Source organism: Galleria mellonella, unplaced genomic scaffold, assembly GCF_026898425.1.
Source record: "Galleria mellonella isolate WM207_F2 unplaced genomic scaffold, CSIRO_AGI_GalMel_v1 utg32, whole genome shotgun sequence".
Taxonomy (NCBI): Eukaryota; Metazoa; Arthropoda; class Insecta; order Lepidoptera; family Pyralidae; genus Galleria; species Galleria mellonella.
The window spans coordinates 392,974-415,949 of NW_026442075.1; the positions used below are offsets into that span (position 1 = coordinate 392,974).

A 22,976-nucleotide genomic window follows, 5' to 3' on the forward strand; every position below is an offset into this window, starting at 1 on the left:
TGACCGGCGTATTCGTTTGCATTCGTTCACATTGTCACTATTCTTTTTTTTCACTATAATTTTTTTTTTACAACACGGTGCAAACGAGCATGCGGCTCACCTGATGGTAAGTGACTACCGCCGCCCATGATCACCCACAACACCAGCGGCATTGCAGGTGTGCTGCCGGCCTTTTAAAAAGGAATACGCTCTTTTCTTGAAAGTTTATTCTCAAAGTGGGCAGTACACAAAATAAGTTTGGAAACCCCTGCTCTAGATAATAATAATGACAATGTTAGGGTAGCTGAATAAACTGCGCGAGCTGCCAGACAAAAATACCGCTTACTTCAGTCCTGTCGTGACCACGACGCGGTGCGGTCCACGTCGAAACGTCGCCAATAAAGAAGCAGGTATGTAGGTACTATTCACCTGTAAAAGCTTTTACACCACGTCAAATCCCGAGTGTGTATTTAAAATATTTATTAAAAAAAAAACATTAATATTAATACATAAATAATTTAAAACTAAAATTTTCTTAGTAATCGTCACACTTATGTACTTGCTCGGTCAATAAGTAGATGACTTTGTACTTGCGGCACATTGGCGGAATGTTTCGTGATATTAAACATACAGGCATACATAATAAAGTTCTTTTTACATTTTGACACTGTGTTTAACATTTAAATTTCTCAAAAAAAAAATAGAATATGAAAAATTTATCACATGGTAAGAGTACAAAGAAAATAAGAATAGAACTAAGTACCACTATTGCGTACAAAAAAATTGAATTTTGTTAAATAAAAAATAAAAATATATAGTCCATTTCAAGAGAACTTAATGAAAACTTTACATATGTAGGTGTATACAGCTGTTTTTATTGTATTATATATTCAATGTTTTACTGGCTATTATTTAGTTTATCTTTAATTGTACGGTTATTATATATATATATATATATATATATATATATATATATTGACTGTAAGAGATAATGGGATAAGTCGCCATTGTATATTAAATCATATATCCATATATATTATATATATATATATATATATATATATATATATATATATATATATATATATATATATAGTTTACAATGCAGTTTTATATTTAGGTATCAGTATGCTGGAAAGCTGGCTGCTTTTTCCACATACTATATTAATATGTATGTTTATTTTATGAATGTTATTTGCTATATTATATTAAAATATAATTTTTTTGTTTAAGCACTATCTCTACGTATTTCTCCACTTCCTAAAGGTTGACTGGTAGAGAATGCCTATAGCATTAAGTCTACATTTGGTACCATATTTTATTGTCCAATAAAGTTTAAATAAATAAATATCCAATAGTTACTTATGTAATCTTCGAAAATAAATCTCTTGTAATAACTTACATTAGATATAATAGATTCACTACTGGTATTGCGGAGAAAATAAAGTACTTTATTATTAAAAAAAAAAGAAATAGTAATGCAAATAAAAAATCGTTTAATTGAATTATTATTTCGATTCGTTACTAATTTCATTTAAAGAGATGTTTCTATGTAAAATTTCAATGAAACTTGCTCACTTTTCTCACTAAGTTCTTTTGCAATAAACTACATACATACATATCAAAAATCACGTGTCTTCAAACGAAATTATACCTACCGTTATTACAATTAACGTACATTGTCACCAATTAATATTCTTGTATTTCTTTTCGCGATGCACAATTCAAAAGCTACTACTAGAAAAATTCAAGTGAATCTATGAAATTTTAATGACTCATGATTTCTATTACATCGTCATAGTGGTAGAATACTGACGGATCTATATATGTAATATTCGTCAGTACCGTCAGTTTGTTCTATTACATATTTGTCATTCTCTTCAAATCTGTAATATGTATAATATAAAAGTCGCTTAGACTATATAGACAGAGCATCGAGACACAAAAACGGATCAACTTTTTGTCAGCCAATTGTCAAATTAGCTGACTCGTTTTATATATATATTTACGCACACAATGTATTTTGACGTATCTATATTTGATTATTTAATAAATAAAATGAGTGTTTACGCATTAAAAGGATGCAAAAATTATAATCTATACTTATAATAAATCTGTAGAGAGGTCAATTCTGTACATGAAATATATTTCCAAAATAACTATCAGAGGGTGATTAGTGATCGATACTGATGCCAAAAATGCAATCAGTAAAATTTTTGTCTATCTGTCTGTATGTTCGTTATAGAAACAAAAACTACTAGACGGATTTTAACGAAACTTGGTACAATTATTCTTCATACTCCTGGGCAGGTTATAGTATACTTTTCATCACGCTACGATCAATAGGAGCAGAGCAGTGAAGGGAAATGTTAAAAATGTCCACCCGTGCGACGCCGGGACGGACAAAATAAATATAGACATTATAAAGGAGTCACTCATAAGCAAAATTGTATGGAAAAGTTGAGCCGCTTCTCTCAAAATAAGTTTGTATGGAGACGCTCTATCTATATATAATCTATGATTAGTCGAAAATATATCTAATACCTTGTCATAAAGTTTAATAAAAAAAAAAATATCATTCCAAGTTCTTATACTATGGTAAAAAAAAAAGATCTTTTAAAAATATGTGTGTCAGTAATTATGAAATTAATTATTATTTAATAATATATAAAACAGTATAAATTCATATTAAAAATAGTACTAGATTATATAATAAATACTAAAACGACATAAATTATATATCTAAACGATATAAATTTCTCGAAAAGACATATCATTGCTCTTTTAAGGGCAAAGCAATAAACTGAGCTGTCACCATTTTGTGTTACTATGGCACACGCGTGAAGGAATGGTAACAGAGGAGATTGTTAGATTATGTATTTTGTTTTTGTATTTTTTTTTTATTTGTGCTTTTTTTATTTTTATTCTTTTGTCTCTTTTGCTGTGTATTACGTGTATGTTTTTTTTTTTTTTTTTTATTTCATTGTAATTTGTGTGCTGTAAGTAATGTAAATAAATTGTCTATCATATCAAAAATTCGATATTACATTGGATTTAATAAAAATTTATGTGTTTAAATTTATTGTAAAATACGTGTAAAAAATACATATTGTATCTTATATAATATTGTAGGTACATTTATATCTTGTACAGTCTTCATATTGTCCAAGTGTAAAGATTATAAAAAAATATTTTTTAAATATACATTTTTACAGGTTTATTTTGAACCTGGCATTGGATAAGATTGTGATGTGCCATTATTCTAAACTTATCTTTCGAATCGTCATAAACTATGATTACAATAATTTTGACTTTTTTTTTATACAACTTAGAATGGCAAACAAGCTAACGGCCCACCTGAGCAGTACCAAGGACATAACAGAGTATACTGTTACGCCCGTGATACCCCCCATGCTTTGCCATTCCTGAGGACTCAGGTGTTATTCCTGTGTACCCTGTAAATTCACGCCATATCCCACCCTTCAAACCGAAACACAGCCATGCAAACACAACTGTTTCACGGTAAAAACACGAATGGGACAGAGGTACCCAAGCAATCGACTTAGATCTATTAAAAAATTAGTCCTTACAATAAAAAAATCTGTGAAATTAAATTGAATTTTTTATTATAGAGATAGGTTTGGAAAAACAGCGCCTCAGAATGGACCCCAAAAGTCTACTGTTAAAAGTTTTTTTTTATACTAATATAGTAATGAACAAACATACGGCCCGTCTGATGGTAAACGGGGTTACGGTAACCTATAGACGCTATATATGTCACGGGCACGTTGCCATGGTAACTTGTTTAATTTATATATGAGACGAAATATTTGTCTCAAGTCGAAGTATGAAATAGTTCTAATGTTAGTTTCCTATCCAAGTGGTAATATATATGTATTGATAATATAGTAGTTACTGCTAAGCAAACCCGTGCGATACAAGTAGATTTACTTCCACAAAAATACAGACTTCAAATGTAGCAAAACCAGATTTAAAAACTAAACTACTGTACCGATTTTGATAAAAATTCTATAGGGTCAATCTGTAACTATATCCTTTTAAAAAACAAAAGAATTTTCCAAATCGGTTTATAAATGACGGAGTTATGAGGTAACAAACATAATAAAAACCGGTATTAAAATATATACAACCGAATTGAGAAACTCTTTTCTTTAAAGTCGATTGAAAATGAGATGGTAATATCCGATGCGGGTAATATGAGATGGTAATATCCGATCCTTATTCTTTCCCATGCGGGCGCTAACCGTATCGATTCTCTCGATAGAACCGTTTGAACTACTCGTCTAGGTTGGCTGGCTGTTTAAGATAAACAATTCCCGAACTAGGTCTTAGTATGACTTGCTTTAACTTTCTTAATTAACATATTACTATGAGATTTTTCTCAATTCTGCGTAAAATTACACGGGTACAGTTTGTATTTATAATAATAAAAAGAAGTTATCAGCGTGTAATGCTTAATTAAAGTCGTAACAATACTGATGATTCATTTAACAAGACTTTGTAATAAATTCGGCCTTCGAGCCGGATATAAATAAGCGAGTGAGGTCTCGCTAGTGATTAAACAATATAAGGTAGGTATGGTCCTTCGAGTCGGAAAGTGTGACATGAATCGAGTATAGTCCTTCGAACCGGATACAACTAAATTGACAAAACCCAGTCTCGCTGGGACTTGAAATGTAGTACTGTAGTTTTGTACCAGAATAGATCGTGCACATAGTCCTTCGAGCCGGACACGATCAACTGCACAAGTCCGAGTCTCGCTAGAAGATGGAATGTAAAACATATATGTAGTGTTTAGAATCTGTAATAGAATACATATAACCCTTGGAGCCGGATACGAGCCGGCGGGTACTCGTGCCACTTGGAGCTAAGAGTAGAAGGTGAGGACGGCGGCGTGGTTGCCGCGCACGAGCAGCACGCGGTCGGCGGCGGTGGCGATGGCGTGCAGCCAGGCGACGTAGAGCGGCGGCGGCACGACGGCGCGGCGGCGCGGCATGGGCAGCGTCACGCACACCAGCCGCGCGCCGCCCGACTGCGCCGCGATCAGCTCGCGCAGCCGCAGGTGCCGGTGCGTGCGCTCGCGCGCCGCCACCAGGTCCGCTTCCGTGATGCCGGCTGCACAATTTTTTTTTTATGAAACCAACCACCCATGTACAGAAACTTTAGACTAGGTAGAAACACCTTACAAGGCTCAATATTTTTAGGGTTCCGCACCTCCCAAAGGAAAAAATGGAACTCTTATAGGATCACTCCGCCAATCCGTCTGTCTATCTGTCAAAACCGTTTTTTTTTTTTTTAAGAACGCGTGGAGGTATCGAGTGAAAATTAATATCATATACTCAGGTCTGCAGTCTCTTAAAGCAGTGAAAAAATCAAGCTTCTAAATCGACGCAGTCAAAAGACACGGCCGTTTATGTTCCATTTATGTCGCATGTTTTGACATTCGCAAAGGGAATCAAAACCTATGGGGTACTTCCCGTACACCTAGAATAATGAAATTTGTCCAGAAGCAATGTCATGTAACAAAAGTAAAGAAAAAAATGCGAAAACCATAAATTTGTTGTTCTTTACAAAAAAAATTAAAGTTTACAATTTTGTACAGAACCCTTGTTGTGCGAGTCCGACTCGCATTTGGCCGGCTTTTTTATTATGGCACGACATGTGAACACACCACCCTGTGTGAACAAAGAGACGACATGCTCCATGAATAGGGCCAACCGAAAAGAGAATGTTCTAGTCTCAACGGTCAACACCATGCCAGATCACTAAGTGCTTTTCCACGCTACGTTTGAAGAATCCGAGGTTATAAGATGAAGGAAACCTGAGGATTAGAATAAAGTATACTTACTGTTGTCACTGCTGTCCTCAGACCTGAACGGCGCGATCAGTTTGTCGAAGTAGGCGAGTGTGGAGTCACGCGGCCGCTTCGTGATGTCGGGCACCATTTTCAGCGCTGAGTAGTCGATGCGGAACTTGGATAGGAGAGACGCCATACTGGATAACCATAGATATTTGTAGATATTTTGTGCCGGTAGTGCGGCACGCACAACAACGTTTAACAACCTCATTAGCAATATGCCCTATTAGATCGACCTCCACGTGGTTCCCCTTGGTAACCATCGTGAACAATTCTTGTTGAATTCGTCACGATGGGCTAACTTATCTGCTTCATCCTCATCTATCATCCTTCACTGGTACCCCGCCGGTGTATATATATATATATATATATATATATATATATATATATATATATATATATATATATATATACACACACACAAAACTCTTAACCAGTCAAAAGTAGTAATGCGCGCAAATTAATACGTTTCCGTCGTTTTTCGTAAAATAAGTAGCCTATGTCCTTCCTCACGGTTCAGTGGTTTTAATGTAACAGACACATTTCTCTTACATACTATAACCTGCTCAGGAGTATGGAGAATAATTGTACCAAGTTTCGATAAAATCCGTCGAGTAGTTTTTGTTTCTATAACGAACATACAGACAGACAGATAAAAATTTTACTGATTGCATTTTTGGCATCAGTATCGATCACTAATCACCGCCTGATAGTTATTTTGGAAATATATTTCATGTACAGAATTGACCTCACTACAGATTTATTATAAGTATAGATAGATTAGTGTGTACAATAAAGTATAAAATAAAATAAATAAATAAATAAAATTCACCAATTGTTATTGAAAATTAACTAACAGTTGCGACGTAACTATACTACTGTAAGCTAAAGCTATGAACTCTCAATAACAAATGGGATCGACTCGCCATCGACAGGGAGTTCACCCTCATACCTCATACACAGCTTCAATGGGCGCGTACAACGCGATTTCAGAGATGTTTCCTCCCACGAACACTCAGGTTATGGAATGAGCTCCCTGCCGAGGTTTTCCCAAGAGACTACAGCATGGGGTTCTTCAAAAGGGGGGTAAAGAGGTTTCTTCAGGGTGGGCAACGCGCGCGTAATACCTCTGGTATTGCAGGTGTTCATAGGTTACGGTAACAACTTACCATTAGGCGGGCCGTATGCTTCATTTCCACCTCAGTGGTATAAAAAAAAATGGGTAAACTCACTTCCTCTCCTCAATTTCCAACTCGGTGTTCTTGTTGGCGAGCGTGAACACGCGCAGCGGCGACGTCGACCACGCGCGCCGCGTCGACAGGATGTACGGCAGCAGGAGCGTCAGACCTGGTTTACCATTAAACGAAATTTCGAATTTTCGGGCTTAATTTTTTTTTATACAACTTAAAATGGCAAACAAGCTGACGGCTCACCTTATGGAAAGTGGCAACCGTCGCCTATAGACATGAGCAGTACCATGGACATAACAGAGTATACTGTTTCGCCCATGATACCCCCCATGCGTTGCCATTCCTGAGGACTCAGGTGTTATTCCTCTGTATCCAGTAAATTCACGCCATATCCCACGCTTCAAACCGAAACACAGCCATGCAAACACAACTGCTTCACGGTAGAAACACGAATGGGACAATTTCCCCGTCGGATGAAAGCTAGTAAACTAGAAATCGTGCAACTCTAAAGTTTTAAATTAAATAAATGTAAATATTGATAACTCATAGAGGGACAATAATAATGTCATAATGGATGACACAGTATACTCTGTCATGTCCATGGTACTGCTCATGTCTATAGGCGACGGTTACCACTTTCCATCAGATGGACCGTCAGCCTATTACTCGTATATGTATAAAAATGTATTTTTATTTTTTATTTATTTATTCATTAGTACATATATGTGTACATGGCGGACTTAATGCTAAAAGCATTCTCTCCCAGTCAACCATAGGGAAGTGACAGAATACTCGAATGCGGTACTAGTAATTATTGATATACATACATACTAAAATTACATATATAAACGAATAAATATATATAAATAACAAATATATTTACACATATATAACATATACTATATTGTACACGAATTTGGAAATAATATAAAGCACTAAATAATATAAATGTATGTGTGGACCTTAGATTATGTAGATAGAGAATCGATTAATTTTAAGATCTGCTACTGGTACTTATAATCACCAAAATTTAGTAAATAATAATTCATTCATTCATTCATTCATTCGAGTATTAAAAACGGCTCAACTTTCTGTCAGCTAATTGTCGAATTAGCTGATTAGTTTTTTTTTAATCAGTATTATATATGTACATCTATATTTAAAATGTACATTGACGTATTACTTAACAAATAAAATAAGTAGCATTAAGAAGATGCAGAAATTACGAGATAAAATAAATATAGAAGTTACGTTAACGCTCACTTTTTTACTTTATCCGAGCAGTAAGTACTTTATATTATTCTTAATTTCTTGTATAATATAGAATGTTTTATGTATGTGTAAGTATATTTGTTATTAACGTGGGATTGGTATGAAACGGAACGTATGTTAATAGTGAATGTTGTATGCATAGATTGGAATATGAGGAAATGAAAAGAGACTGATGTGGAGTGAAGAGAGGAACGGGTGGGAGAGAAAGATTAAGATGGACGACAAATGAACGACCGTGTGTGTGCTCCTACGAATTATTTCTAAAATTTGGTTTTGCAATTTTATAAAGGTTAAATCGCTTGTAAAGGAAGACTTTTATTTCTGGCTCCTCGGACCTACATTTATATATATTTATTCGTTTATATATGTAATTTTAGTATGTATGTATATCAATAATTATTAGTACCGCATTCGAGTATTCTGACACTTCCCTATGGTTGACTGGGAGAGAATGCTTTTAGCATTAAGTCCGCCATGGACACATATCGTCGTAGTCGTAGAATACTGACGAATCTGACGAATGTTACATATAAAGATCCGTCACTATTCTACGACTATGACGATATGTGTACTAATGAATAAATAATATAAAATGGAAGTTACAAAGGAATCACTTGTAACTATTTGTAACGCATAATTGTGCGTGTGCGTGTGTGCGTGTGTGTGTGAGTGTGTGAGTGTGTGTGCGTGTGTGCGTGCGTGCGTGCGTGTGCGTGTGCGTGTGCGTGTGTGTGTGTGTGTGTGTGTGCGTGTGCGTGTGCGTGCGTGCGTGCGTGCGTGCGTGTGCATGCAGGGCCGCACCTCCGTCGTCGTAGAGCCACCAGACGTCGACGGTGCCGGCGCGGCGCCGCGTGAACTGCTCCACGGACGTGAACGAGGACGCGCGCCGCGCTGCGCCCGCGCCGAACGCGCGCCTCACCGCGTTGCCCAGACCCTTGCTGCCCACAAACGACACTCGCCATATTATTTTTTTTCTTTGATAAGTGAAAATGGAATAAAATTTACTCAAAACTAATATTGAAAAGGGAAAGTTTTGATTTTTGTGTTTGTAATGGATAAACACAATAAATACTTAACCAATTAAAAAAAAAATCCTTTAAACCAATAGAAAGCTACATTATCAGCAAATAATATAGCTGTATTTTTTTATAATGTACCAATATATTTTTTACCATTCCACTTAAGCGAAGCCAAAAGTCACTATTAAATAATATATACCACTGGATATATTCGAAAAATGAACAGAATTAAAGCTAATTTTAATAATAAAACGCTAAATATAATAAAACTAGCTACCAATTAACATATTAACATGATTGACAAAATAAATGCCATCTGCCATTTTGTGACGGCGGCCATTTTGAATTAACTAGTCAGCAAAATTATATAGCAGAAACTGATTCTAATCAGCTTGCAAGATTCGACTTAAATAACTAACACATAAGTTAAATTCTCATAAAACATTACCTCTCCTTGTGTTCGGACTTCTTGTCCGACTCTTTGGCGGCGGACAGCGCGGCCGGGTCGTCGGACACGCCCGCGCGACGCAGCTCAGGCGAACCCATAGACACGTCGGATAGACTGCTACCTGTATATACATAATTCCACAATCAGTCTTATACACACACGAGACAAGTACATACTTAATGTATGTATATATGTATTGAAAACCTTGTACTAGTACTTACTTGTAATATTGGACAAAAGTATTGGGCAAATTATCATTTGCCGGAATAGTACCAAATACACCAGAGGGAAACTTTGTACAAAAGTCGATTGCTTGGGTACCTCTGTCCTATTCGTGTTTCAACCGTGAAGCAGTTGCATGGCTGTGTTTCAGTTTGAAGGGTCGGATATGGCGTGAATTTACTGGGTACAGAGAAATAACACCTCAGTCCTCAGGAATGGCAACGCATGAAGGGTATCATGGGCGAAACAGTACACTCTGTTATGTCCACGGTATTGCTCATGTCTATAGGCGACGGTTACCGCTTTCCATCAGGTGGGCCGTCAGCTTGTTTGCCATTCTAAGTTGTATAATAGAATCTATCAAGTCGGCATCCAAGCGCGCTCTCTAGAAACTATTATTGTTCTTTTTTTATACAACTTAGAATGGCAAACAAGCTGACGGCCCACCTGATGGAAAGTGGTAACCGTCGCCTATAGACATGAGCAGTACCACGGACATAACAGAGTATACTATTCCGCCCATCATACCCGCCATGCGTTGCCATTCCTGAGGACTCAGATGTTATTCCTCTGTACCCAGTAAATTCACGCCAGATGTTCAAGACAGAGGTACCCAAACAATCGACTTTCGTACAAAGTCTCCCTATGGTAGTCATTTTGTCTATTACCATAAATAGTATTATTGTATTACATTGCTTAAGATAATTAATTAACATTAATAAAACCATCAAAATTCGGATGACTCGAAGTTGTTCTTTATGGCAGTATATGGGGGAGGCCTATGTTTAGTAGAGGTTCAGTAAACTACAACTTTGTATAGCAGAAATGCCTACTGTATGACAATAAGCATTTATAATAAATCAACGGACGAAATAAAAACACTACCCTTGATATTTAAAAAGAAACTAAAAAGATGGCTGGTAGAAAAATGTTTTTACTCGGTTAATGAATATTTTGAATGTTTTAAAGCTTAAATATGTGACTCAATTAATGTAAATTGTAATTTGTAATCTGTATAATTTATTATTAATACGTAAATATATTGCCATTTATATATAATATGACGATATAAGTAAAATAGTATTAGCATAGTATGGTGGCACAATTAAATAAATTTTGTACGCCAGATTCTGGTGAAAAATGTGAACAATATTTAAATATTATATACCATCTTTTATACCATTTTTCAAACAAAATAAAGCTATTTGTATTTGAGGACAGATTACAGCTGATATGATGATGATGATGATGATGAATAAACCCACCACCAACAAACTGTATTAATAAATACAAAGTTACACGTGTGGAATTTATTACATTTATTACAGTTAAATAAAGACAAAAGCTTAAAATTTAGACATCTGAATGTGAACACAAAATTGAAGCCAGTAAATTGGAATTCATATGACCTTTCCAGTTATTTGCCATCTCGCTTACACTCCAATCGAAGACGCCGCTAGAAAGAGATGCTAGACAACGATCTATTTACCAGTACGTGATTAAAGTGATGGATGGCACATCTGGCCAAATTTGAATAAAAACCTATTTCTATATTCTTGTGTTACATTTACTATTGGCCTCATTAAATAAAAAAAAAGGTTAAAATAAATTCAATTTTTTCCCAATAATAAAAAAAAACAAGCGACATACCAACTGACTGTGTGTTCAAGCTCTCCGTAGACTTAGATTCCTTGTGGTTGTCTCCCATAGAACCTGCGCACAAGCATATGATGGACGGCGTGTCGGTGTATCGGCAACACGACATAAATACACACACACAGTCAATATCAAAACGTTCATTTAAAAATGATCTTTATAATTATATATCATAAGTCCTATTTTATATTGTAAATATTCTTTGTGCGTTCATGAAATTAATGGTTACACAATAGAAAGAGTTACTATTTTGGTCTGTCCATCAACTATAGAGGATGTTGTTAAATAGATTAATATTTTTTTATGACAGTATGTATACAAACCGACAAGAAATTGTCAGCTTTCCGTAGAGCGAAAGAGTAAAAATTATTTCTTATATTTCTATCCTTGTTTTCTATGAAAAAATTATCACAATTTATTTCGTTACATACTCGTTTAAAGGCATTTTAATGTCTCTTATCACCCTATAGTTTCCAGCACAAAGTAAACCAATACATAATTTAGTATTCATAAAACTGAAAAACTTTTTACGAAACATACAAATATAATATTTTTAATCCTAGTCTATGAATTAAATTTATTTAAATTCCCGTATGATCCCGGCATAGAATAGGCCACACCTTCCTATCCCGTGGGTGTCGTAAGAGCCGACTAAGAGGGCGAGGGATTGACAGCAGAGTCCCTCTTAAAACATCTCCAAAGCCTAACTGCGGTTGCCAACCCGCCTGCAAAGCATTGCAACTACTAGCAACCCCTCCCCCCCCAAGAGGGCTTATGTTTGGACAGTTAAAGTCTGATATGATGATGATTAAATTAAAAATTAAAATTTTTTTTTTTTCTTTCTTTCTTTAAAATTAATTTAAAATACTATAAAAACTTTTGATATTGACTGACGGATTAATTAGAAAGCACACAGTGTTTTAGATGTACATGAAGGCTTAGTTAGTCATAAAACAATAACATTGTAAGATACAAATAATTATGATTAGACGTCTCACTCCCACCTGAAGCACCCATTACACAAATAAACAAACATATAAATCAAGTAAAGTAACGCCAAAACTCTCTTTACAAACTTTAGATCGTTTATCAAATTAACCCATCTTTGCATAATGGTGGAAATTTCCATCATAACATTGAATGCCCAAAAATTATATAAAAGAACGAATTCACTTTAAGTTGATCGTGTCTGGATACCTTTTTAATGTCCGTTGCAGAAAAAAAAAACATAGCTGTCAAATTTATTTTTTAACCATTTTGTCCTTTAATTTTGAACATGAATTATATCCCCTTAATTTATTTCACCAATAAAATAAAATCATCCACTTCCCGAACCCTTTATGTATGTTTCAAAAATTTATATTCATTGTTGAAACAAATCAAATTCAAATATTGGTTTTAATTCGCTAGTAGAGAACTTATCAACGGACTTCAAACAGAAGAAGGTTCGCAATTCGGTTGTAATTCTTTTTTTCACGGTTGGTACCTCATAACTTCGTTACTTCTAAGCCGATTTGGAATATTATTATTTTTTACGTGTAAGGATATGGATAGAAGATTGGATTGGATTCCCATAGAAATTTTATCAAAATCCGTTGAGTAGTACAATTTTTAAAACAAATTAAATTAAATAATTTAATTATAAATAATTAAACTTTGTCACAATTGAAGTAAATTTTTTTATACCACTGAGATGGCAAACATACATACGGCCCACCTGATGGTAAGTGGTTACCGTAGCCTATTTTTTATAGGACACAATATTTAATTATTAAATAGTTAGAAACATTGAAAATTGTCCAATGTTTCTAACTTCGACGTGTAGTCCTTGCATAGAATAGGCCATCCCTTCCTTTCCCGTCTTCTTATTTGATGTTACTAAGTTCGAATAAAGAGATGTTTGAATTAGCGTGTGGTATGGTGGTTACTCACGCTCCCTGTCCAGCCGGTCGAGGGGCGCGAGATGCGCCAGGTGCTGCAGGTACTCCTGGAGGTCGCCGTCCAGCGCGGCGCCGGCGGACTGGCCGCCCTCCACCCGCAGCACGCTCAGGGCCATGTGCATATCCAGCGCCTTGCTGCGTGGACGGCCGTGCGAGTTTAAAATAGAGGATGAATTAATGAGTATACTTTATTCGCATTATACAATATAGGGCGGTGTTTCCCAACGTGGGGCCCACGCCCCACAGGGGGGCAATTTGATAGTTAAGGGGGAACAATTAAAAAATGGACTCGAATCGATTTTAACCCTCTTGCTCCGGGCCGTTTAATTGCAATGCTACGAGTATCGGTGCCAAATTTAACAAATAAAGTAAATTAAAAAAATGCTGTAAATATTTATTAGGTACAATTTCGTTTGACATTTCCAAAATATCAACTGGGCGATTAGAGATATCAAGTAAACGTTGTCTTAGACTTATATAGACTTCTGTTTACTATAAGCTTTATAAAAAAAAAATCCGTTTCCTATAACTAATGATATATAATATGATAGTAAATTTGTTTGGCTCCTTAATTATATAGATAGAGCATCGAGCCTCGAAAACTGGTAGTTTTTTTCAGCTAATTGTCAAATTATCTGAGTCGTTTTTTGTTCAGTATTCTATATATTTACGCATAAAATGTACCTTGACGTACATACATACATATCTGTCGCGCCTGTCTCCCATTAGGGCAGGCAGCAGAAACAATGGAACGCCAAATGCTTCGATTCAAACAAACCTCTTTCGCTTCTTCCACATTCATCAATCTTTTTTTTGTACCTTGACGTATTATTTAATAAATAAAATAGGTGTTTACGCGTTAGAAAGATGCAGTATTTATAAGACAAAATAAATATAGAAGTTATGAAGGAATCACTCATGACTATTTATCAGGCAAAATTGTATGAAAAAGTTGACTCGTTTCTCTCGAAGCATTTCTATGGAAACAAAAGACACTGTATCTCAATAATTTAAGGTTTTACTATTTATTTGTTTACCTCTTGGTGTTCTAACAGCGTAACCAACTGCCACGACATTTCACACATACCTACTATTTGGGATGGAGAAGTACATAGATTTTTTATCGCGGGCAAACACATAATCTCTGTCACGTGGACGAAGTCAGCCGTAAAAGTTAGCAAAACATGTATTTAATAAGGCAACACTCACTGCATGACCTCTACGTAGTCGACGACCTCGGACCGATCGCAGCTCTGCCAATCCTCCTTGAAGCCCATCATCAGGATGTTAGGCTTCAGCTTGCCGAGACCACTCGCCTGCGTGCATAAATCACGTCTTTTGTCATTATGGACTAAACGTACATAGATGGAGCAATCACCCTCAATATGTATGAAAACAGTTAAGTTACTTATATGTTAGTTATTCTATGTTTTTATATATTTAGTTATATATATATATATATATATATATATATATATATATATATATAGGTATTTTTAGTAGATACTGTGAAATAAGAGGTAGGTTTATATGTACAATACATGCATAATACAGTAGAGGAACACTGATAATTTTAGAGGTTTCTAATGTGATGTCACAATGTAATGGGGGACCGCCGGCGCTATTTATTATCAGCATTGCACCCGTGCGAAGCCGGGGCAGATCACTAGTAATATTACATTAAAAAAAATACAAGTATTTTCAATGATATTATATAAAAGATATTATGATTATGAATAATACCTGTATAAGCGCACTGGCGCCATCTTTGAAGCCGCTGTCGTCAACTACAGTGTAGAATGCCTTCATCTTCCGCTTGACGAACCAGTGGTAGGCGCGGTTGGTGAGAGCTTCGCGCGCGCGGTGGCTCACTTGGCCCTGATAGTACAATATTTTTTATTATATTAAACTAGAAATGGCAAACAGTTACCAGAATTAGTTTACCAGAGGGAGACTTTGTATAAAAGTCGTTTGCTTGGGCACCTCTTTCCTATTCGTGTTTCTACCGTGAAACAGTTGTGTTTGCATGGCTATGTTTCGGTTTGAAGGGTGAGATATGACAGTGAATTAAATTTATTATATTTTATTAATTAAATACTCGTAATATATTATAAATTTAATTTATTAAATTATTTATATTTATATGCATGTAATCTGTAGTCAAAGTTGTGTACACCTGCTTTCTCTTTTCATTTAAGAGTTTCCTCTTTTCGGTGCAACTAATTTACTAAACCGATTCACCAACTAACACCTGCTATAGGTATGCATATCAGCATGCTACACAAAAAATGTCATTTAATTTATGTATAATATGTATACCGTTGGTGCGCCTAATTCGAAATAAATAAAAAATAAATTTACAAGGTACAGAGGAATAACAGCTGCGTCCTCTTGGGGGGAAAGGGATTGTTAGTAATGGAGACTGAGAATCCTATTGCTAGCAATATGCCCAACCTGGTCGACCTCCTCGCGGTTCTCCCTGGAAACTATCATGGTTAATTCCTGATGAATTCATCATGATGGGCCAACTGGCCTGTTTTCATTCTCATCTATCACCCTTCACTGGTGCTCCGCCAGCGTATCCCGTTAGCGCAGGCGGGGTTACCATACCATTTTCACCCATCAAAAAAGAAACACCTGAGTCCTCAGGAATGGCAACGTATGGGGGTATCATGGGCGAAACAGTATACTCTGTTATGTCCATGGTACTGCTCATGTCTATAGACGACGGTTACCACTTTCCATCAGGTGGGCCGGCAGCTTGTTTGTCGTTCTAAGTTGCATAAAATCTATATAATCTAAAATATGTCATAGTGTAATATTGTTATTACCTGCAGCACATGTCCACACAGCATCAGCGATAGGCCCTTTGTGAGCAGGTACGAGAAGTCGGTCAGAATCGGCCTCTCCGCCGGGAAGCCAGACAGCACCAGGATCTGTGGCCTGTATACGAATAACTCTACGCTTGAAACTAAAGATAGGTAATATTACCAGAGAGAAATTTTGTGCAAAAGTCGATTGCTTGTGCACCTCTGTTCCATTCGTGTTTCAACCGTGAAGCAGTTGTGTTTGCATGGCTGTGTTTCGGTTTGAAGGGTGGGATATAGCAGTAAACTAACAGGGCACAACAGTATACTCTGTTATGTCCATGGTACTGCTCATGTCTATAGGCGACGGTTACCACTTTCCATCAGGTGGGTCGTCAACTTGTTGGCCATTCTAAGTTGTATAAAAAAATCTATATCCGATATCCATATATTGAGTTCTTCTGGACATTAATGAGTACCCATTGCAATATCGCCCAAACCAGTCGAATATCTATATTCATTACGGATTCTTCTCTTCTATATTACTTACTGGAAAACTAATATCTAATATACCTGTCAGGGAAGAAGGGATCGTTAGTAATGCGGGCTACCAGTCCCATTGCTAGCAATATACACTGTCAGGTCGATCTGCACGCGGTTCCTCGTGGAAACCATCGTGCTGAATTCCAGGTGTATTCATAAGGACGGGCTGACTGACCTCCTTTTTTCATTATTCACCTATCATCCCTCACTGGTGCCCCGCCAGCGTATACTGTTAGCGCAGGCGGGGTTACCATTACATTAATCATGCATTAATACAAAATATACCTGTCATTGAGCCATTCAAATTACCGTGTGGCTCGTGCAGAATAACAACGCTGTGGCAGTAAATAAACTACCATGGCTCAACACTGAGTGCTATGGGGGAAAGGGATTGTTAGCAATGACAGCTCCATTGCTAGCAATATACCTTATTAGGTCCACGTAGTTCCCCTTGGAAACCATCGTGAACAATTCTTGTTGAATTCGTCATGATGGGCTAACTGACCTGCTTCATCCTCACCTATCATCCTTCACTGGTGCCCCGCCGGTGTATACCGATAGCGCGGGTGGGGTTACCATTCCATTATCATCCATTAAAAAAAAACACTGAGTGCTGACCACTTTTACAACTAATTGTAAAAATTTAATATTGTCGTCTTATAATGCAAATGGTTGACAATAAAGCTTTTTCTTTCTTTCTTTCTTTCTTTACATACCTATAATTTTTCACGTGCTCGGTGACCCTGTTAAGGTGATACACTCCGGTCAGTGCCGTCTTGTACGTCTGCGCCTGAGTCGTCGAGCCCCAGTTGACGTCTGTAACATTAATAATATGTAAGTAAAATAAAAAAAAACGATGCAATGTAAAAAATCTTTATTAACAAGTACAGGGTTGTACTGTTAAATCTTAGATTTTTTTAGTTTGTTTTATTGGCACATAAAACAGAGCACAACCATAAAAAATTCAAATAATAGTTACATTTGTGATTCGGCTAGGTTATAATTCAATTACATTATGTGCACACCTTGAGTAATTCATGAAAAGCAAACACATAAAATAAAGAAAATACATAAAATGTTATATAAATATATAAAATATAAAACTATATATATAAAAAAAAAACATATTTTCAATCATATTACTGCGACACACTTGGTGAAAATATATCTCCATACTTTATCTTTTGTTTTATATTTGAAAAAATGTAAATAATCTGATTGTATAAACTCATTTGTTAATTTACGTGTGTCATAAATGGCTCAAATAAAGTGTTTATCTATTTATCTATTACAAAATAGAAAACAAGTTCTTTCTAAATATCAAATATTTTGTATCGAATATGTCAATGGATTTGTGGTCGAGCAGCAAGTCGTTATAATGACGACGCATCCTTACCACACGATTGTAATAAGAAGTGTTATTTTTGTAGACTTGTAATGTAAACAATTTATGAGATTATATATATATATATATATATATATATATATATATATATATATATATATATATATATATATATATATATATATAGCATTGACTCTCAAAAACGGGTCAACTTTTAGTCAGCCAATTGTCAAATTAGCTGCGTGTTATCAAATTACCCCCCATGCGTTGCCATTCCTGAGGACTGAGGTGTTATTCCTCTGTACCCAGTAAATTCACTGTCATATCCCACCCTTCAAACCGAAACACAGCCATGCAAACATAACTGCTTTATTGTTGAAACACGAATGGGACTGAGGTATCTAAGCAAACAACTTTCGTACAAAGTCTTCCTACAGAGGTACAAAAGAATAACATCTGAGTCCTCAGGAATGGCAACACGGGGGGTATCATGGGCGAAACAGTATACTCTGTTATGTCCATGGTACCGCTCATGTCTATAGGCGACGGTGACCACTTTCCATCAGGTGGGCCGTCAGCTTGTTTGCCATTCTAAGTTGCATAAAAAATATTATTTATTCTTGTAAGCGCTTACCAGGTTTCCTATAAGAGACGAGCAGGTACAGCATGAGAAGGAAGGCGAACGTGATCAGCGCCGTGGACCACGATATGACGAACATGATCGCCACGCACATCATCGCGCCCACCAATGACAGCCACATGTTGTACAACTGTCACAAAATATAAGATTGTGGCCAAAGATAAAACTTGCTTCAAAACTAAGTTACTTTGATTAAAAATCTAAAATACAGAACTGATTTCGCAAAATTTTTTATGAGACCAATTTGAAAGCACATCCTGTTAGATAAAAAATATTTTTTTTAAAAACCGGTTTATTTATTTATTTATTTAATCAACTGGATTAGCTTTACAGTTTCCCAATATGAGCACTATACATGAAAATTTATCGTACTACAATTATTATATTGGATTGCCATCTTGCAACCTATAAACCTATAAAAATCGCGATTAAAAAACAGGAGTTGATCGTAAAAAGGTGGAAATTAGAAGTTGTATGTATTTTTCAATGCTAAATCATATTAAAAAAAAATAAAAAAAATTGTCAAAGAAATTTATTTATTTTATTTATTTATTTATTAAATACAAAAAAAAATTACAACAGCGAGTACATTGGACCCCGCACTAGGAGGACCTGTATCGCGGGAGTCCATATGAGATTACCAAGACACGGTGGTTTACAAATATAAATTAAATTAAAATACTAAGCTAAGTTAAAATGAAGTGCTTCGTGAAGACATGCGCATAAAACAGAAAATTATGTAAATACTCTAATATTACATAAATAAATACATACAATTAAATATACTAAAGACATACACTACTATATACGAATATCAATAAATGGTATATAATATTAATTCTGTGGTATCGTAATCAAGATTTTGTAAATATCCTTGTATCCTATGTTTAGCCTCCGCATTGTTAAGACCATCCAGTTTGCAGAGATTATTAAGTTTTTTATATATAAATGGGCACGAATAATAACTAAAGCGCTTTGCAAATGCAGTATTAATGCGAGGGATGATTATTTTGCGCCTTCTCTGGTCCGAAGGTTTTTGCGGGAGGAGAGGAGATTTGTGGTGCATCATTACTACTTTAAGTATATAAAGTTGACGCACTGTCAGAACAGCAGCCTCCTGATACAAAAGATAGGTGGGAAAACGAATTGGTTTCCTAAACATTACTTTTAAGACAGATCTTTGTGCCCTTTCAAGTGCAATCATATATGATTTTGATGCACCGCCCCACACTGTGATGCAGTACATCAACAGTGATTGAGCTATGCTTTTGTATACAAGTAATAAAACATTCTTGCTCGCGCCGTTACGCAGAAGCTTCATAACGTGTATAAGTTTTCGTATACGTTTAGAAAGCACTTGTATATGAGAAGCAAAAGTCAACTTTTGATCCAAGATTAATCCCAAATATTTCACTTCATGAACCCTATCAAGGAAATCACAACTGCAGATTTTGTTATTATCACATGAATATCTATGGATAATCAAGGATAATGACGTTGGGGGACTAGATGCTTTGGTGTTGTGAAAACAAACATATTTAGATTTTGCAGTGTTTAAAGTAAGTAGGTTTGCTCCCAACCAATTTGATACAATCTTATAATATAAATATAAATTTCTTATAATAAAATATAAATTTTAGACGTGGGTCACCCTTATCATTGAGGAGTATAAAAAATAGATGTTGGCCGATTCTCAGACCTACCCAATATGCACACAAAATTTCATGAAAATCGGTAAAGCTGTTTCGTAGGAGTTTGGTAACAAACACCGTGACACGAGAATTTTATATATTAGATATTAGTAACAATATTTGTGTTTATTTTAGTAATAAATGCACCGCCTACTTAATTCTCCGCTTGCCTCATGGTAGACTGGTAGAGAACGCCATTGGGTGTTAAGTCTGCCATACGTACACTTAATTATATAACTAGGCATCGAAGTGTAAATAAATAAAATAAAATAAATTCCATAAGACGTATTTCCATTACTTACTCTAAACGTGGGCCTCCAGCCGACAGGCCTGGCGAGGCTGGCGTGGAACGTGGCGAAGTTGATCAGCGCGTACGCGGCCAGGAAGAAGTTGGAGATGAGGGGCGCGATTTGGTTCAAACCGCCTGCAAACACACACACGCAAACAATCTACTTAAAGTATATAAATAAAAATTTCTTATAAAATATTAATTATAAACTTATTTACTTACATAATCTATTATATATATATATATATATATATATATATATATATATATATATAGAGAGAGAGAGAGAGAGAGAGAGAGAGAGAGAGATAGAATTGTCTATGGTCAAACAAATACATTTAGCAAACAAAGAGAAATTTTGTCTACGGACAAAACATCACTAGTATATGCAGACTGTAAAAAAAAAACCTCACCCATGAGTATGAAAGCGGTCGCTATGACGAATGTGAGCACGTATCCGCGCACGGGCTCGTTGTTCGCCCCGTAGCCCTTCGCGAAGATCTCCAGATACGGGTACAGCTTGTCCTGGCACAGCGCCTGCGCACCACGGCGAATCACATGGTATACAAGAGTTTTTTTTTAATGGATGATAATGGAATGGTAACCCCGAATGCACAGGGGGGAAAGGATTGTTAGCAATGGAGTTTGATAGCCCCATTGCTAGCAATATGCCCTATTAAGTCGATCTCCACGTGGTTCCTCCTGGAAACCATCGTGAACAATTCTTGTTGAATTCGTCACGATGGGCTAACTGACCTGCTTCATCCGCACCTATTATTCTTCACTGGTGCCTCGTCGGTGTATACCGATAGCGCGGATGGGGTTACCATTCCATTATCACCCATTAAAAAATCCCACTGCGCTAACAGTATACGCTGGCGGGGCACCAGTGTGGTAGATAGGTGAGAATGGAAAGACAGGTCAGATAACCTATCGTGATGAATACATCTGGAATTCAACACAATGGTTTCCAGAGGGAACCTCGTGGAGGTCGACCTGACAGGGTATTATGCTAGCAATGGGACTGGTAGTCTGCATTACTAACAATCCCTTTCCCCCCGGTATAGAGGTGTTAGACAGAGTAACATCGGGGTCGATTCTATGGCTTCATTCTCAAAACCTATCGCTAAAATAAAAACTTCAATTTGATATCATAACGGAATTTTTATTATAAAATAGAGATAGATAATATATAGGTACAGCAATATCTATTTTATTTACAATATATACTGACCTTATAACAAATAAATTCATCATCATCACATCAGCCTTTCATCAGCCATCAGAACATAAGCCTCCCCCTTAGGGGGTTTTGCCAATAACTGCCACCCCTGACAGGCGAATTGGCAACCGCAGTTAGACTTTAGAGACTTTTTAAGGGGAAAGCTGCTGCCCATACACCGCCCTTCCTTAGTCGCCTCTTACGACACCTACGGGAAAGGAAGCGGTGGCCAATTCTATGCCGGGACTACACAGCTATTACCAATACTGATCGGATTCATTTAATATTCATTTGGATATTATATATTGAATAATCGATATTTAATATATAGGTCGATATATAGATACCTTCTGTAACTACATATATTTCCTACCTCCAATCAACACTGCACTATATATACCTGGAATACTTTAGGTGCGGACACAAGCGATGCGAGAGCGGAGGAGAGCGTAGCCGCAAAACACCCGCCGTAGATCAGCGGACCGAACGCGGACACCAGCCGGATCACCTGTGACAAAGTATCCAGTACCCGACTACAGCATTCGAAATTGCAATACACTTATACAAAATGACGACTTAAAAGAGCTTTTGTGTAAGCTTATTTAAAGTTTGTATTAATTTGATATGAGTAAAAGATCTGGCGCCATATTCAACGTATCTTCGATCGCCGATCATCCGCGAAGGAACTCCGATATTGCTTAAAACTTACTACTCTCTTACTTACAGTTACTCTCAGTCATACTGTGACGAAGGTCAATCATTACTTAGACATAACACCTCGAAACAGTTGCGCCCGGCGTCTGTTCGGATGTCGTCGAAGTTGCCGATCTTCCGT

General features: G+C 36.3%; 1 protein-coding gene across 2 annotated transcripts in view; it reads right to left on the reverse strand.

Annotated features, from left to right (window-relative positions):
• Window positions 1-1,061: 1,061 nt before the first annotated feature.
• LOC113522110 (bumetanide-sensitive sodium-(potassium)-chloride cotransporter-like) overlaps window positions 1,062-22,976 on the reverse strand; it is a 58,644-nt gene continuing 36,729 nt past the window's right edge. Inside the window, exons 10-24 of one of the 2 annotated variants that reach the window (XM_052896299.1) lie at window positions 22,542-22,649; window positions 21,333-21,456; window positions 20,933-21,054; window positions 18,934-19,069; window positions 17,671-17,770; window positions 16,436-16,547; window positions 15,348-15,482; window positions 14,814-14,920; window positions 13,597-13,739; window positions 11,659-11,721; window positions 9,787-9,907; window positions 9,121-9,257; window positions 7,090-7,204; window positions 5,849-5,994; window positions 1,062-5,115 (exon numbers count right to left, since the gene is read on the reverse strand). In XM_052896299.1, the coding sequence (XP_052752259.1) occupies window positions 4,868-5,115; window positions 5,849-5,994; window positions 7,090-7,204; window positions 9,121-9,257; window positions 9,787-9,907; window positions 11,659-11,721; window positions 13,597-13,739; window positions 14,814-14,920; window positions 15,348-15,482; window positions 16,436-16,547; window positions 17,671-17,770; window positions 18,934-19,069; window positions 20,933-21,054; window positions 21,333-21,456; window positions 22,542-22,649 (1,917 nt within the window). In that variant the 3' untranslated portion in view covers window positions 1,062-4,867. The remainder of the gene's footprint in view (window positions 5,116-5,848; window positions 5,995-7,089; window positions 7,205-9,120; window positions 9,258-9,786; window positions 9,908-11,658; window positions 11,722-13,596; window positions 13,740-14,813; window positions 14,921-15,347; window positions 15,483-16,435; window positions 16,548-17,670; window positions 17,771-18,933; window positions 19,070-20,932; window positions 21,055-21,332; window positions 21,457-22,541; window positions 22,650-22,976) is intronic. The other variant, XM_052896300.1, reaches the window with a different exon arrangement.